Source organism: Schistocerca americana, chromosome 3 (genome assembly GCF_021461395.2).
Source record: "Schistocerca americana isolate TAMUIC-IGC-003095 chromosome 3, iqSchAmer2.1, whole genome shotgun sequence".
NCBI lineage: Eukaryota > Metazoa > Arthropoda > Insecta > Orthoptera > Acrididae > Schistocerca > Schistocerca americana.
In genome coordinates, this window is record NC_060121.1 from 272,710,768 (window position 1) to 272,725,992 (window position 15,225).

Here is a 15,225-nt window from a genome sequence, read left to right on the forward strand (position 1 = left end):
CTATACGTCTCGCGCATGCGCGTCGCCCTCTGTGAGGCAGACCGCGAAGCCCTCGCGGTCCGCAGTCTCTGGTCACACGACGAGGCCCATACAACGGGCTTCGAGTGAATTTCTACAGCTGCTTTAATAGAAGTGACAAAACCTTACAGTTATGCATCAAGTTTAATGAAGTTGACTTGGGACGTGGCCTGTTTTAGGCAAACATTTAAATAATAATTTATGTAAGTACTATACGTTGCATCGTGTAGGATGACCATATCTAATATAATTTACTAGCGCATTATAATATTAACTTGTTGCAGGTTCTGAACCTACCGTCACCTTCGTGAAGCTCCTGTCTCTTTTCTCTCCACCTTGGCCAGGTTCTACAATGTAGTCCTGTCCACCGGTTACTACCCCGACCTGTGGAAAACCTCCCGTATCCTCATGTTCCTTAAACCCGGCAAACCGCCGTCCGCCGTCTCCTCCTACCGTCCCATCAGCCTTACCTCGGTCTTCAGCAAGGTCCTGGAATCTATCCTCACCCGACGCATCCACCAGCATCTCCGCCAGCACCGCCTCCTTCGCGTTACCCAGTGTGGCTTTCGGCCGTCCTTCTCTTCCGACGATCTTCTCCTTCACCTCACTCATCTCCTTTCCGAACAGCTCAATTCCCGTCGCTCCGCAATCTTCCTCTCTCTTGACCTCGAACGCGCTTATGACCGCGTATGGCATTCCGGTCTCCTCTTCAAGCTCCAAACCTTCGCCCTTCCCATTAACTACGTCCGTCTGATCGGTTCCTTTCTCTCCCGCCGTCCTTCCTATGTCACCATCCATAACATGGATTCCTACACCTTTTTCCCATCCGCCGGTGTTCCCCAAGGCTCCGTCCTCTCCCCCCTTCTGTACCTGTTGTACACGGCGGACATGCCGCCGCCGTCACCCCCCGTCCACCTTCTCCAGTTTGCCGATGACACCGCCTTCCTTGCCCTTGCCCCCACCCTGCAACGCTCCCAACGCCTTCTCCAATCCCATCTTGACCGGTTCACCACTTGGTGCAACCAGTGGTTGCTCAAGGTCAATCCTTCCAAAACCCAGGCGATCATTGTAGGCAAAACCACCCCTTCCTTCCGCCTCCTTGATTTCTATCTCACCGTCTATGGCCGTCCCATCGCCCTCACTCCCACCCTTAAGTATCTTGGCGTCACCCTCGACCGTCGCCTTTCCTGGACTCCCCATCTCCAGACAATCCAAGCCAGGGCACGTTCCCGACTCCGTCTCCTCAAGCTCCTTTCCGGCCGTATGTGGGGTCTGGACCCCTCCACCATCCTCCACACCTATAAATCCCTCATCCGCCCTATCCTTTGTTACGCCCATCCAGCATGGATCTCCGCTCCCCCTACCTTTTATAAATCCCTCCAAATACTTGAACGCCATGCTCTCCACCTAGCCTATCACATCCGTCTCCCCCACGTGGATCCTGTATGATCTCATCCCCTTCCCCTTCCCCCGCCGCCTCCTTTTCCTTGAAAGGATACAGATCCTATACACCTCCCGTAAACTTGATTCTCCTCACTCGCTCGTATCCCCGATCCTCTCCCATCCCCGCCCGCTGCCGCACCTGTATTCCCACGTCCCGCCCAGTCTCCATCTCTCCACCCTCCTTACCCTCTCCCAAGGTGGCTTCCGCCAGCTCCCTTTCCCTGATGATGTCCTCGTCCCCTCCATCTACCCCTCCTATCAACTTTGACCCAGCCCCGCCCCCCACTTCCGGTGTCCTTTCCTTTCGGCACCCTCCCTCCCTTCTCTTCTCTTCCCTTCTTTTTCCTTTTCCCCATCCCCTCCCTCCCCCCTCTTCCCCCGGGCTTCCTCTCCCCCTTCCTCCCTCCCCACCTCTCACCCCTGCCCGTGGCATCCCTGCTCTCCCCTCTCGCTCTCCCACTCCCCTTCCTGCTCCTCCTCTCTTGGCAGGTCCCCGGACTCGCACACGCATAGTGAACATTCGCGCGCCGGAGATCATCGCCTTCTGTGTCTCGTGTGTGTGACGTCGTTTAGTGTTTTTTGGTGTCTGCCGTCCCACTACTATGTTCACTTGTGCCGTCGGATTCATCAGTGTTCTGTGCGCCGTGCCAACGTGTTTTCAGTGTTGTTATCGTCACGTGTGAACGGCTCCGTGTTTTTGTGTCTCTGTGACCTCTCTCTGTTGCCCGTCACTTTGTTCATTATCATTCTCCGTTCTTATACTATTGTAAACGCTATGGGTGAAGAGCGGCGTAGTGTGCCGCTGCCAGCCTACCTGATTTGTACAGGTTTTAAAATAACAATAAAGTAAAAAAAAAAAAAAACAGGTTCTGAAGTGACATCTACCCTTCCTTCCAACTATAACCTGGCCTTGTCCCCCCCCCCCCCCCCCCCCTCCGCAGGGCCACCTTTTTTCCTCTTCCCTCCTTCCCCCAGAGCGGATTTTCCTCCTCCCCCCCCCCTCCCCTGAGACCATGCACCTCATACTTGCCTCTTTCCTTCCCACATCCCTCCCTACCTGGCCCTCTTCAGTGCGCCCCCCGCTCATCTCCCCCATCTCTTCTCCTCCCTCCCTTCTGCCAGTCTCCATCATCTCTTTGCGCCCGGCAGATCCTCCGTTTTGATCATCGTCAGTGTGCCACATCAGTGTTGTGTTTAGTGCTGTTTCTCCTGTGCGTCAAGAGGTGTGATTTTAATTGTGTAATGCCTTGAGGTTCGCCGTCAGTGTTTGTTGTGTGCTACGCCATCTGTCGATACCTTTTATGCTCCAGTCATACTGTGCCTTGTGTTCTTTTAATTGTCGCAGTGTGTGGCTTTTTGTGTGTGCTAATCTTAAACAGTTTTAACAGTTTTTTTATTTCCATTTCACGGTCACCCCGTTTTTTGTCTATTGCCTTCCATGATGTTCCCCCCTTTTTATATCTATGTTCGCCATATTCTCTCCTTTGTTATTTTTAAATGTCTTCTGTTGTTCTATGTCTTTCGGCTGAAGAGCAGCGCATATGCTGCTGCCAGCCCGTCCTGATGGGGAACTGAAATACAATAAAGAAAAAAAAAACAAAAAAAAAAGGTTCTGAAGAAGACGTTATTATTAACGTTGAAACCTAGGTAAACGATAAAGTTAACCTGCAACTGTGGGCCGTATATTCTTATATAGCAACTGTATATTCTTACATAGCAACTGTGGGCTGTATATTCTTATATAGCTCCATATTCTTATATAGCTCTATAAAACTTTTGAATATCGCAGAATAACACCTAGGCCTCTTTGCATCAGAGCTTGGAATCATCACTACCTAGATTTTCGACGATTGAGCCATGAGTTCACAACGAGACCAGCGTGGGAAACACGAAAAGATGAGTTCCTAGTTAATCCATTATTTCATGAAATGACTTTATTAACTGCGCCCTAATGATACCTGCCACATAATATAACTTTGTTGTTGCCCGAAAATGCAATATTTAGCAGCGTGAGCAACACTAGAATTATAATTAATTTTTGACCTTTGTTGTGGTAGGGTTGTTAGAGTATGTAACATGATAAAAGCTCGGTAAAAATAAATCCCAGAGTACCCCAGAACGGATGTTGTTAGTGATAAGGGCCGCCCAACTGGGCGCGGCACCGGAAGTAGCGTGCTGATAAACCGCAATGGCGGCACCGGAAGCGGGTCTTTCCAGCGGATCGCGCTTAGTTAAAACTTAGCGCGATCCGCTGCGGCAAAGTCCGGTTCAAGGTCACCCGCCTATAAGGCGGTCAACACAGCCATGCATAACCACCCACCCACCTCCCCAGAGGTCTTAACCCCTGAAACCCACACAGAAATGATAATTAATAAATAATTAATTTAGAGATCTAAAAGATAAGAGTTTAAAATTAATCTGGAGATAAACTTAAAAAAAAAAGAATCTCACGAGATAGATAAGGATGCTTCGCAACTTTATAATGAAGAATAAAATTAAAAATAAGAAATAAAGGATCTAAAAATAATAGATAGATAATCAGAGAATGAAGACAAAGAATTTATCTATTAAATAGAACTACACATTGATCTTGCCAAAAGCCGAGAAGCGATTCTTCTTGGTGTTTTAGTTCTCTGGGGCACTCTGGGATGCTCTCTGGGGTACTCTGGGATTCTCTCTGGTGCACTCTGGGATGCTACCTTTATCTCATTTTCATTCTTTGTCTTCATTCTCTGATTATCTATCTATTATTTTTAGATCCTTTATTTCTTATTTTTAATTTTATTCTTCATTATAAAGTTGCGAAGCATCCTTATCTATCTCGTGAGATTCTTTTTTTTTAAAAGTTTATCTCCAGATTAATTTTAAACTCTTATCTTCTAGATCTCTAAATTATCTATTGAATAGAACTACACATTGATCTTGCCTATAAGGCGGCCTATAATGATAATTAATAAATAATTAATTTAGAGATCTAAAAGACAAGAGTTTAAAATTAATCTGGAGATAAACTTTAAAAAAAAAATTTCACGAGATAGATAAGGATGCTTCGCAACTTTATAATGAAGAATAAAATTAAAAATAAGAAATAAAGGATCTAAAAATAATAGATAGATAATCAGAGGATGGAGACAAATAATGAAAATGAGATAAAGATAGCATCCCAGAGTGCACCAGAGAGAATCCCAGAGTACCTCAGAGAGTATCCCAGAGTGCCCCAGAGAACTAAAACACCAAGAAGAATCGCTTCTCGGCTTTTGGCAACATCAATGTGTAGTTCGTGCGGTGAGTGGGCGCTGCTTGTGTGGAGTGAGGGGCTGCAGCCGCGGCTGACCTTCCCACCAGGCGTGGCAGCGGCAGTGGAAGGCGTCTCCGCGCTCCAGGCACTCGCCGCGGCCCTCGCACGGGTTGTCGGCGCACGGCCGCTGCTTGCGGTCGCAGGTGGCGCCCGTGAAGCCGGGCTGGCAGTGGCAGGCGTACCCCGTCTCCGTCAGCCGGCACTGCCCGTGCAGGCAGGGCTCCAGCTCGCACAGCGTCAGCGCGCAGAACATGCCTGCGCACCACGTAAACACACTCAGGCAAACAGGCCAGCACGTACATTTACACGACCTCTGTGTACGAAACAGAGAATGAGGCAAGAAAATGGAGGGATGGGTGGGAATCCGTGACTTCCAGCTGTACAGGGCACTGTGGTATTGCAATGACGAACGTTCAAAATTTGTGGCGCAACTGAAGTCGGGTCCGGATTTACTGCTTCTCGTGAGCAGTTAAAAAAAAAATGGTTCAAATGGTGTGGGTTGGGTTGGGCTGGGTTGTTTGGGGAAGGAGACGAGACAGCGAGGTCATCGGTCTCATAGGATTAGGGAAGGATGGGGAAGGAAGTCGGTCGTGCCCTTTCAGAGGAACCATCCCGGCATTTGCCTGGAGTGATTTAGGGAAAACACGGAAAATCTAAATCCGGATGGCCGGACGCGGGCTTGAACCGTCGTCCTCCCGAACGCGAGCCCAGTGTCTAATCACTGCGCCACCTCCCTCGGCCGTCCGGTGTAGCCAAGCGTTGCTGCTACGGTCGCAGGTTCGAATCCTGCCTCGGGCATGGATGTGTGTGATGTCCTTACGTTAGTTAGGTTTAATTAGTTCTAAGTTCTAGGGGACTGATGACCTCAGACGTTTAGTCCCTTAGTACTCAGAGCCATTTGAGCCTTCTGGGGTCATCAGTCGCCTAGAACTTAAAACTACTTAAACCTAACTATCCTAATGACATCACACACATCCACGCCCGCGGCAGGATTCGAACTTGCGACCGTAACGGTCGCGCGGTTCCAGACTGTAGTGCCTAGAACCGCTCGGTCACACTGGCCGGCCATGAGCAGTTACCTTGGCCGCTTTCGTCATCCCTACAAGGTCCCTGGCCGACTCAAGTAACCAACTTATCACATGCTCCAATACAGCATCCATTAACCCCCTAATCTCATATTATTGATTCTCATAGGAGTTCGGACAATATTAGAACACCCGCACTGAAACAAACGTCTAGGAGCCGCTGCACTATAACAGAAACGTATACAGGGTGGTCCAGTGATCGTGACCGGGCCAAATATCTCACGAAATAAGCGTTAATCGAAAAAACTACAAAGAACGAAACTTGTCTAGCTTGAAGGGCGAAACCAGATGCCGCTATGGTTGGCCCGCTAGATGGCGCTGCCGTAGGTCAAACGGATATCAACTGCGTTCTTTTAAATAGGAACCCCCACTTTCTTTTTTTACATATTCGTGTAGTACATAAGAGATATGAAAGTTTTAATTGGACCACTTTTTCGCTTTCTGATAGAGGGCGCTATAATAGTTACAAACGTAAAAGTACGTGGTATCACGTAATATTCCGCCAGTGCGGACGGTATTTGCTTCGTGATACATTACCCGTGTTAAAATGGACCGTTTAACAATTGCGGAAAAGGTCGATATCGTGTTGATGTATGTCTATTGTGATCAAAATGTCCAACGGGCGTGTGCTATGTATGCTGCTCGGTATCCTGGACGACATCATCCACGTGTCGGGACCAGTCGCCGGATAGTTACGTTATTTAAGGAAACAGGAAGCGTTCAGCCACATGTGAAACGCATACATAGCAACCATTTCCCTCGCAGAGCTCACTGATCCAGAAGAACTGATTATATGCATTCAAGTTAAAAATGTTTAATGCAGGAAGATCAGTGTGTGCTGAGTACGGATATCTTACGCGTTTTGTGCCCAATGTCTCTTAAATATTTGAAAACAAAGTCATATTTCAATCAACAAGACATACTGATAAATAATTTTTAATCACAACTGGTTTCAGTCTTCAGATATTGCTCAGGTGACCTGAAGTTGTTTACAACAGCTTACATACCAATATAAAAATTGTGGTGTGAAATAATTTAATAGATAACACACATCTTTTTATATTGTTCTGAGCTTCATTCAATTTTGATTTGAACAGTTTGTTCTCATGGTAATGATTTCCTTAATTCTTTTGGCTATCTTTATTTTAAAATAATATTTGTAACTATGTACTTAATTCCTCTATGTTTATTAAATAATTCTTAAAGATTGGTTCATTCTCTAATAATTCTGTCTAGTTTTGTTTTTATCATTTGTATTTATTCATATGTTGATTTAAATATAATTAGATATAAATGTGTATTGATTATTTTTCTTTTAGTCTGATTTAGTTTTTGTATTTGTTGTTTAATGCTTACTGCTACAGTTTGTATTTATTTATATCCTTATCAAACCATTTTTTTGTGTTTATGATTCTGATTTTAATGATCATCTTCTATTGTTGATGTCCAAGATTGAGTTTATTATCTTTTATGGAGAGATTTGTTCCTGTTTTACTTTTAATTTTAGGTTGAGATTATCAACATGAACGCATTCAGGCTGATGTTTGTTAATTTTTTGTACTTCTGTTGCTAGTTTACCTTCAATGTTAGTATTATTTAATGTTTATGACTTTGCTAATGATCTTTATTTTCCTTCATTGTTTGACTTTGGTTCATATTGTTTTATGCTTTATGTTTTTATAATTCTGGCATTTTAAGTTAATATTATAATGTTTTTGTTTGAATGATTTTACTGCCATTTGACTGTATAATTTCATTTTATATTACTATCATGATTTTGGCCTTAAGACATGATCAAGTACAGCACTGAAAAAAAATTTGTACAAATGTGTAGAAAGTGAGAAGGATCAGAATCTAATATAAGTTTTCCACTCCAATGTTAGGTTAAAAATAATCGAAATAATACTACTTACCTATTGGATATAATTACAATTGTTTAAGTGAAGTCATCAAGATCTATTGAATTGGGTGTTCCAGCATGTAGGTAAATACTAAATCACGGAAATGTATGGCAGACAAGTAAGAAACATATTTTCCAGCCATAAAACAATTAAGCCTTAGCATGAACATCAATACAGTAGATACATCAGCAGTGGAAATGATCTGGAAATATACTATCGAAGTTATTGGTTGATTGGTAGGGCGAAAATATGACAGCATGCCGAAAGGAGTGACCTACATCATAAACTGGTTTAAATAAGAAACACCCATACGTCAGTACAGCGTAGAACAATTATAATTATGACAGAACACACCTGTCTAATCTTGTTATAAAGTGGGTCCATGTGTTACACAGAAATATGGTACAGAAAATTACGGAAGTTTGCCATTCAGACATTATATGTCATAACCAATATATTGTAGAAGAGATAGAATGCATGAAATATAAGGTGTTAAATGTACAATTCATGTAAAAATCGGATGTTTGTAAATGTGGAATGAGGTGTGTGTGTGTGTGTGTTTGTGTGTGTGTGTGTTATAGGATTATAAAAGAGAAGTAGTAATTACACAAGGTGGAACTAATGGATAAGCACAAAACTCTATTCAGGATTAAAAATTAGCACCAGCTAAGGGAAGCGTGGGGTAGGGAAGTGGGGAGGGGGACAGAAAGGTGAAGGAGGTAACATAAGACTATATCAAGCGTGCTTGTTTCTAAACAAATATATACCAAGTGCCATGTGACAGAGTCGCAGTGTATACACCAATCTCTTTGGTTATATAGTACAGTTGCTGAAGGTATAAAATCAGTCAAACGTTATGACAGGCCTGTGGCCCAAAAATATGAAAAGATTAACAATGTTTTTGGTTCATTTTTGGCTTTCTAAGGCTCATGTAGAAGCTTCCATTCCTGGCAGAACGATTTTTGCTGGTTTTTATTAAAGTTAAATGGGTATGGTGCATTTGTTGTAATAAAGGTTAGTTCTAGTTTAGGTTTGAAGTTGATTTACTTCCGGTTGTCGCGAGGTGTTACTGTAAGGGCTGGACATGGCTGTGAGCCGTGTACCTGTGTAGTGGCTGGTACACTGGCAGGAGTGGCGGTTGCCACTGCTGAGGCAGCGGCCTCCATTGAGGCAGGGGCTGGGGTTGCACGACTCCACGCTGCCGTCCTCAGAACCTCGCAGCAGCTTCAGCTTGTAGTTGGCGTCTGCAACAAATAGGTCATCCGAGCTATACTGTTAACAGCTTCTGTACGCTGTTTGCAGTAGTCTACACTGTTTATATGTTAGGAGGGAAACAGAAAATTTCTTGCTCATCCCAATGCTTGCTTGTGTGTGTGTGTGTGTGAAAGAAAGAGAGAGAGAGAGAGAGAGAGAGAGAGAGAGAGAGAGAGAGAGAGAGAAATTCCAATCATCAACTTTCTCCTCCGAATGCGAAAATATTTTGTTGACACCGATCTACATAGGGAGGAACGATCACCACGATAAAATAAAGGCCGGCCGGTGTGGCCTTGCGGTTCTAGGCGCTTCAGTCTGGAACCGCGTGACCGCTACGGTCGCAGGTTCGAATCCTGCCTCGGGCATGGGTGTGTGTGATGTCCTTAGGTTAGTTCGGTTTAAGTAGTTCTAAGTTATAGGGAACTGATGACCACAGATGTTAAGTCCCATAGTGCTCAGAGCCATTTTTTTTGATAAAATAAGGGAAATCAGAGCTCGCACGGAAAGATATAGGTGTTCATTCTTTCCGCGCACTATAGGAGATTGGAATAATAGAGAATTGTGGAGGTGGTTCGATGAACCCTCTGCCAGGTACTTAAATGCGATTTGCAGAGTATTCATGTAGATGTAGATGAGAGAGAGAGAGAGAGAGAGAGAGAGAGAGAGAGAGAGAGAGAGAGAAAGGAGAGAGATTGAATTTGGCAAGGTTATCAGTGCCATTATCAAAATAATTAGAAAGGAATGTCGTTAAAAAGTCTAAAACATTGAAAGGAGGTAAGGACATTCTTGCTTAATGTAGCACGCTCTCTCCTCTAATGCCTGTGACGATCATCCGCATATTCACACAATCATACAACCTTTAAAATTCTGTTAATTTGGTGAAATATTCTAAACTTTCCTTATAATTTATGGAAGTTAGGAGAGTAAAGCTAAAACAGCAATAAAGACATGCGGCCAGCTGATCGAATACAGTAAACATGGGTCGGCCAGCCTCTATGATAACATATTAAACACTACTCCCTAACATACTCTGAGAAAAAAAAAATTCAACACAGAGTGATGCAATTATCTGAATGGGACAGAGTTCGGTAGATGTGATGTATGCGTGCAGACAAATAAATGATAACAGTTTATCGAAAATCGGAGGATTCGTTGCAGAGAAAGAACTGCACAAATTGAGCACGTCTGTAACACGTTGATCCACCTCTGAGCCTATTGCAAGCTGTTGTATTGCTCCACAGCTATTGAGGGAGTTGTTGGATGTTCTCCTGAGCGATATCGTGACTAATTCTGTCGAAATGGGGCGTTAGCTCCTGCCCATAATGTTCCATACAGTCTCAATTGGGGAGAAATCAGGCGACATTGGTGCCCAAGATGGGTTTGGATAGTACGAAGAGAAGCAGTAGAAATTCACCGTGTGTGGGCAGCTACAATCTGAAATGTAAATCCAGAAAGACTTGACTCTAGGGGCAAAGAAACGTGCCGCTGTGCTGTTAGGGTGCCGCGGATAACGATTACAGGAAGAGAAATGGCACGCCTGAGCATCATCCCTGGCTGTCGGGGCCATATGACTGGTGATAGTCAGGCTGGTATCCCGTCTCTGTCTAGGGTGTCTCCAGACACGTCTTCGGCCTGGAATCTCACTGACTGAGTAGAATTCTCTTGCTTGACGAATTCCACATCTAATTGAACCCGATGATTAGCAAAGACGTTTTAGTAAGATAATGCCCGCCCTCACACAGCGAGGTTTCTACTACTTGTCTTCGAGATTGTCAAACCTTACCTTGGCCAGCAAATTCGCGGGCTCTCTCTCCATTTGAGAACGTTTGGATCATTGTAGTCAGGGCCCTCCAGCCACCTCGGGATTATGACGTTTCTAACAAACAAGTTAGATAGAAATTGGCACGATATTCCTCACTAGGACATACAACAACTTAATCAAAAAAAAAAAAAAAAAAATGGTTCAAATGGCTCTGAGCACTATGGAACTTAACATCTGAGGTCATCAGTCCCCCAGAACTTAGAACTACTTATACCTAACTAACCTAAGGACATCACACACATCCATGCCCGAGACAGGATTCGGTTCCAGACTGAAGCGCCTAGAACCGCTCGGCCACTCCGGGCGGCAACAACTTTATCGATTAATGGGAAGCCGAATAACTGCTTGCGTAAGGGCCAGGGGTGGACCAACATGTTATTTATCAATTTGTGAAGCTCTTTCTCTTGAATAACTTATACCATTTTTCTGAAATTTTAATCATACGTTTGTTCGTTCTTGTACATGTACATCACATCCATCGATTTACGTCCCATTCGGAAAATTCCTTCGTAGTGCGTCGTGTTCTTGGCTTCGAGTCGGACGTTTCACTAAACATTAAAAGTCGAACCTCATTAATCTGATTGTGAGGTAAAATAGACACCAAATATGGAAGTAAATTAATCCCTGCCCTCTTGTCTGAAGATAAAACACAGTAAACTACAATGTAGTGCACTGTGATCAGTACATCAACAGCACGACATACTGGAACGTTCTTTCGCTGGAGCAAGAAGCCATGGGTCATAAGGTTGTGTTCTGAATTAAGATCAGAGAGAAGGACCTCATCTCATCTGTGTAGTCGGAAGAAGGTACGCCGTGGCCACATTGCTGACCATACTAGTCACAACCTATTGTCTGACAATCAGAGGTACTGTCCTTTTTACTTCCAAGGCATTATAAAAATCCAGAAATCGCGTTGGTAAAATGTAGTAGACCTATCGCGGGGAAATTTCATCTCATCTTTTCGAAGGGGAACAAAGCTGCGACAATCCATGCACAGTTAGCGGGCAGTTTACGGTAACAGTACACCATAGTTTGACACAGTGATTAGGTGAAGTAGACGCTTCAATTTTGGTCAAACAAGTCTGAAACACGAATAACGAAGTAGCAAGCTATCTCTCTGTGAAGAACTGGGAATCATAAGGGAAGTGGAGGTCCTGGTACTCAACCATAAGCGTATCACAATCGAGGGGACAGTGGATCGGTTTTCAGCGTGCTAGCAGAACATGCTCATAAAGGGCAGACAGTCGCAGGAACATACTAGGAACATACTACCAAAATCTTCTGACAAGGTTACATTACTCATGACGAAGCGTCGCAGGAAGCTATCCATGGTGATATTAAACTTCCGGGCAGGTTAAAACTGTGTGCCGGACCGAGGCCTGAACTGGGAACCTTCACCTTGTGCGGGCAGTAGCTCTAGCAACTGAGATACCCCAGCAAGACGCATGATCCATCCTCAAAGTAATACTTCGATCAGCACCTCATCTCCTATCCTCCAAACTCCACGAAAGTTCTCCTGCGATGCTTGTTGGATTAGCAAAGCACTTGCCCGCGAAAGGAATAGGTCCCGAGGTCGAGCCTCGGTGCGGCATGCGGTTTTAATCTACCAGGAAGTTTCAGATCAGTGCACATTCCACTGCAGAGTGGTGGTATTGCTGCTCCACGACGTCCAAGCTCATTGCGCTTCTTTGGATTGTCTCATCCCTCGTATTCTCCTGGCATGGCACGGAGTAACGTCTTCCTATTTCCTCGATCGAAGAAACCATTGCGTTGCAGGCATTTTCAGTGTGGCGACTATGTGTTTCCGAGATGGAGTGTTTGCTGAACGGCCGAAATGCAGTCTTATAAAAACAAGACCTCTACCAGGGCATTCGTCGTTGGAGAAAATGTGTCGCATTGAAGAGTGAGTAAGCAGAGTAAGGCAAACACCATCACCAAATGTCATGGTAACAATTAGATTTTTTTCGTAGTGCTGATTAAATCTTTAACCACCCCTCGTAACATACTGACAGGGATGTTTCATAATTAAACAGGTCGTCGTTAAGGGTCCTCACTTGTTACAGGAATGAAGGGCTGAAGTCAGGAGGCTTTGAAGGTACCGAAGCCAATTACTGATGCCAAGCACGAACGGTCACTATTTGCACGTAACTTTTGTTCCGAAACTCACCATATTACCCGACCATTCTCTCGCAGAGTCTTTTTTCTCTTCACAGCGGGCACTGCAGCACTTTCTTCTTCCACACTTATTCTTTTTCAGTCGCTTACTTCACTATTTCCTTGATGGGGCCACTTTAATGGGCGTACGTTCATAGATACATGTATAGCATAGCAGACCTGTATGATGCAGTCCTGAAACAATCGGTTTTCGGTAGTATCGGTTTTTTCCCACGCTAGTTTAACCTGACTGTTAAAACCGCTTGGAACAACCGGTTTCTGGAATAACCGATTTTTGGTAGTCTATTCCTATTATTTCCTGTAGTAAATCTAGAAATCGGACAAAGTTCGAAAAATTTTGACTTACTCATTTTCAAGATACATATAATCCAAATATTTAATTAAATAGTCTGTCTACGGTTCGCTGTTTTTCTCCAGAAGTGATACGTGTTCGAATACTACAAAAAATCACCAGTACTCTCTTGCTGATTCCAGTTGCTTAAAATATTGCTCAGAGCTCATTTTGTAATCAGGAGTCATACCAACAATCTGTATATTGAGCAAGCAGTAAAGGAAACAAAAGAAAAATTGGGAGTAGCAAATTCCATGGAGAAGAAATAAAGACTTTGAGGTCCGCCGATGACATTGTAATTCTGTCAGAGACAGAAAAGGAATTGGAAGAGCAGTTGAACGGAAAGGAGGATATAAGATGAACATTAACAAAAGCAAAACGAGGATAGTGGAATGCAGTCGAATTAAATCGGGTGGTGCTGCGGGAATTAGATTAGGAAATGAGACGCTTAAATTAGTAAATGAGTTTTGCATTTGGGGAGCAAAATAACTGATGATGGTCGAAGTAGAGAGGATATAAAATGTAGACTGGCAATGGAAAGGAAAGCGTTTCTGAAGAAGAGAAATTTGTTAACATCGATTATAGATTTAAGTGTCAGGAAGTCTTTTCTGAAAGTATTTGTATGGGGTGTAGCCATGTATGGAAGTGAAACGTGGAGGATAAACAGTTTGGACAAGAAGAGAATAGAAGCTTTCGAAATATGGTGCTACAGAAGAATGCTGAAGATTAGATGGGTAGATCACATAACTAATGAGGAGGTATTGAACAGAAATGGAGAGACGACAAATTTGTGGCACAACTTGGCTAGAAGAAGGGATCGGTTGGTAGGACATATTCTGAGGCATCAAGGGATCACCAATTTAGTATCGGAGGGCAGCGTGGAGGGTAAAAATCGTAGAGGGAGACCAAGAGATGAATACACTAAACAGTTTCAGAAGGATGTAGGTTGCAGAAGGTACCGGGAGATGAAGAAGCTTGCAAAGGATAGAGTAGCATGGAGAGCTGCATCAAGCCAGTCTCTGGACTGAAGACCACAACAACAACAACCGCATTGGGCATTACACAGAGTGAGTGCTAAAGGGTGAAAACTGAGATTTAAGAATATTTTTCTTGTTAATTTGTTTGTTTTCAAGCACTACAAGCAGATAAAGGTATATCATGTAGACAAAGGCAACATATCAGGTACTTTCTGTTTGTACTGTATACTATGACTGAATTGTTGTTAGGTTTTAAATTTGTTACTGTTACCATAACTTCCTTCCCCTTTTATTATTTCATAGAAATAGTATATTAATCTTTAATGTTTTAAAGCAAATGAAGCATTGTATTTCATTTCTACGTCGCTTCATAAAAGTATTTCCAGACTAGGGTTGGTGCCATTCTGCAATACATCAGATGTCCAGCGACAACAGCGAGAAAATAGACCTAGTGTGGACAAGTCTTGGAACACTGAACGTACACACGTACGTTAAATCAAAGCACACTGCAACAGGGATATTATTGTCTCAGCAATGCTGTATCAGTTCTTAAGCCACATGTTCGTTGCTCGTTTCTCTCGGCATTGTTACTTAAATAACACTGATTTCTTTCCCCATTTTCTATAACAACGCGCGGTTTCAAACTATTGCAAATTATATAAATAAAAATTACTTCTTATTCAAAAGGGGTTTATTTAAAAACGAAAAAAAGTTAGTAGTGCTGCTATCGCTGAAATGTAGGACGGTCACTCCAAAAGAAATGCATACTATTTTTGTAAAAATACAGTTTTCATCCTGCATGTGTGACAGTTTTACAGTGTGTAGATACATCCTTCCCGCTTGTTTTCAAACTTAGTTCAACCTGTTCCCGTAGTGGCGCCGTCTCAGCATTTCTTCAAGATGGCTGCTACACTTGACGTT

General features: G+C 43.6%; 1 protein-coding gene across 1 annotated transcript in view; it reads right to left on the reverse strand.

Moving 5' to 3' along the window:
- LOC124606012 overlaps positions 1-15,225 on the reverse strand; it is a 532,599-nt gene that overhangs the window by 175,266 nt on the left and 342,108 nt on the right. The window contains exons 16-17 of the mRNA XM_047137975.1: positions 8,849-8,989; positions 4,796-5,014 (exon numbers count right to left, since the gene is read on the reverse strand). Coding sequence (XP_046993931.1) covers positions 4,796-5,014; positions 8,849-8,989 — 360 coding nt within the window. The remainder of the gene's footprint in view (positions 1-4,795; positions 5,015-8,848; positions 8,990-15,225) is intronic.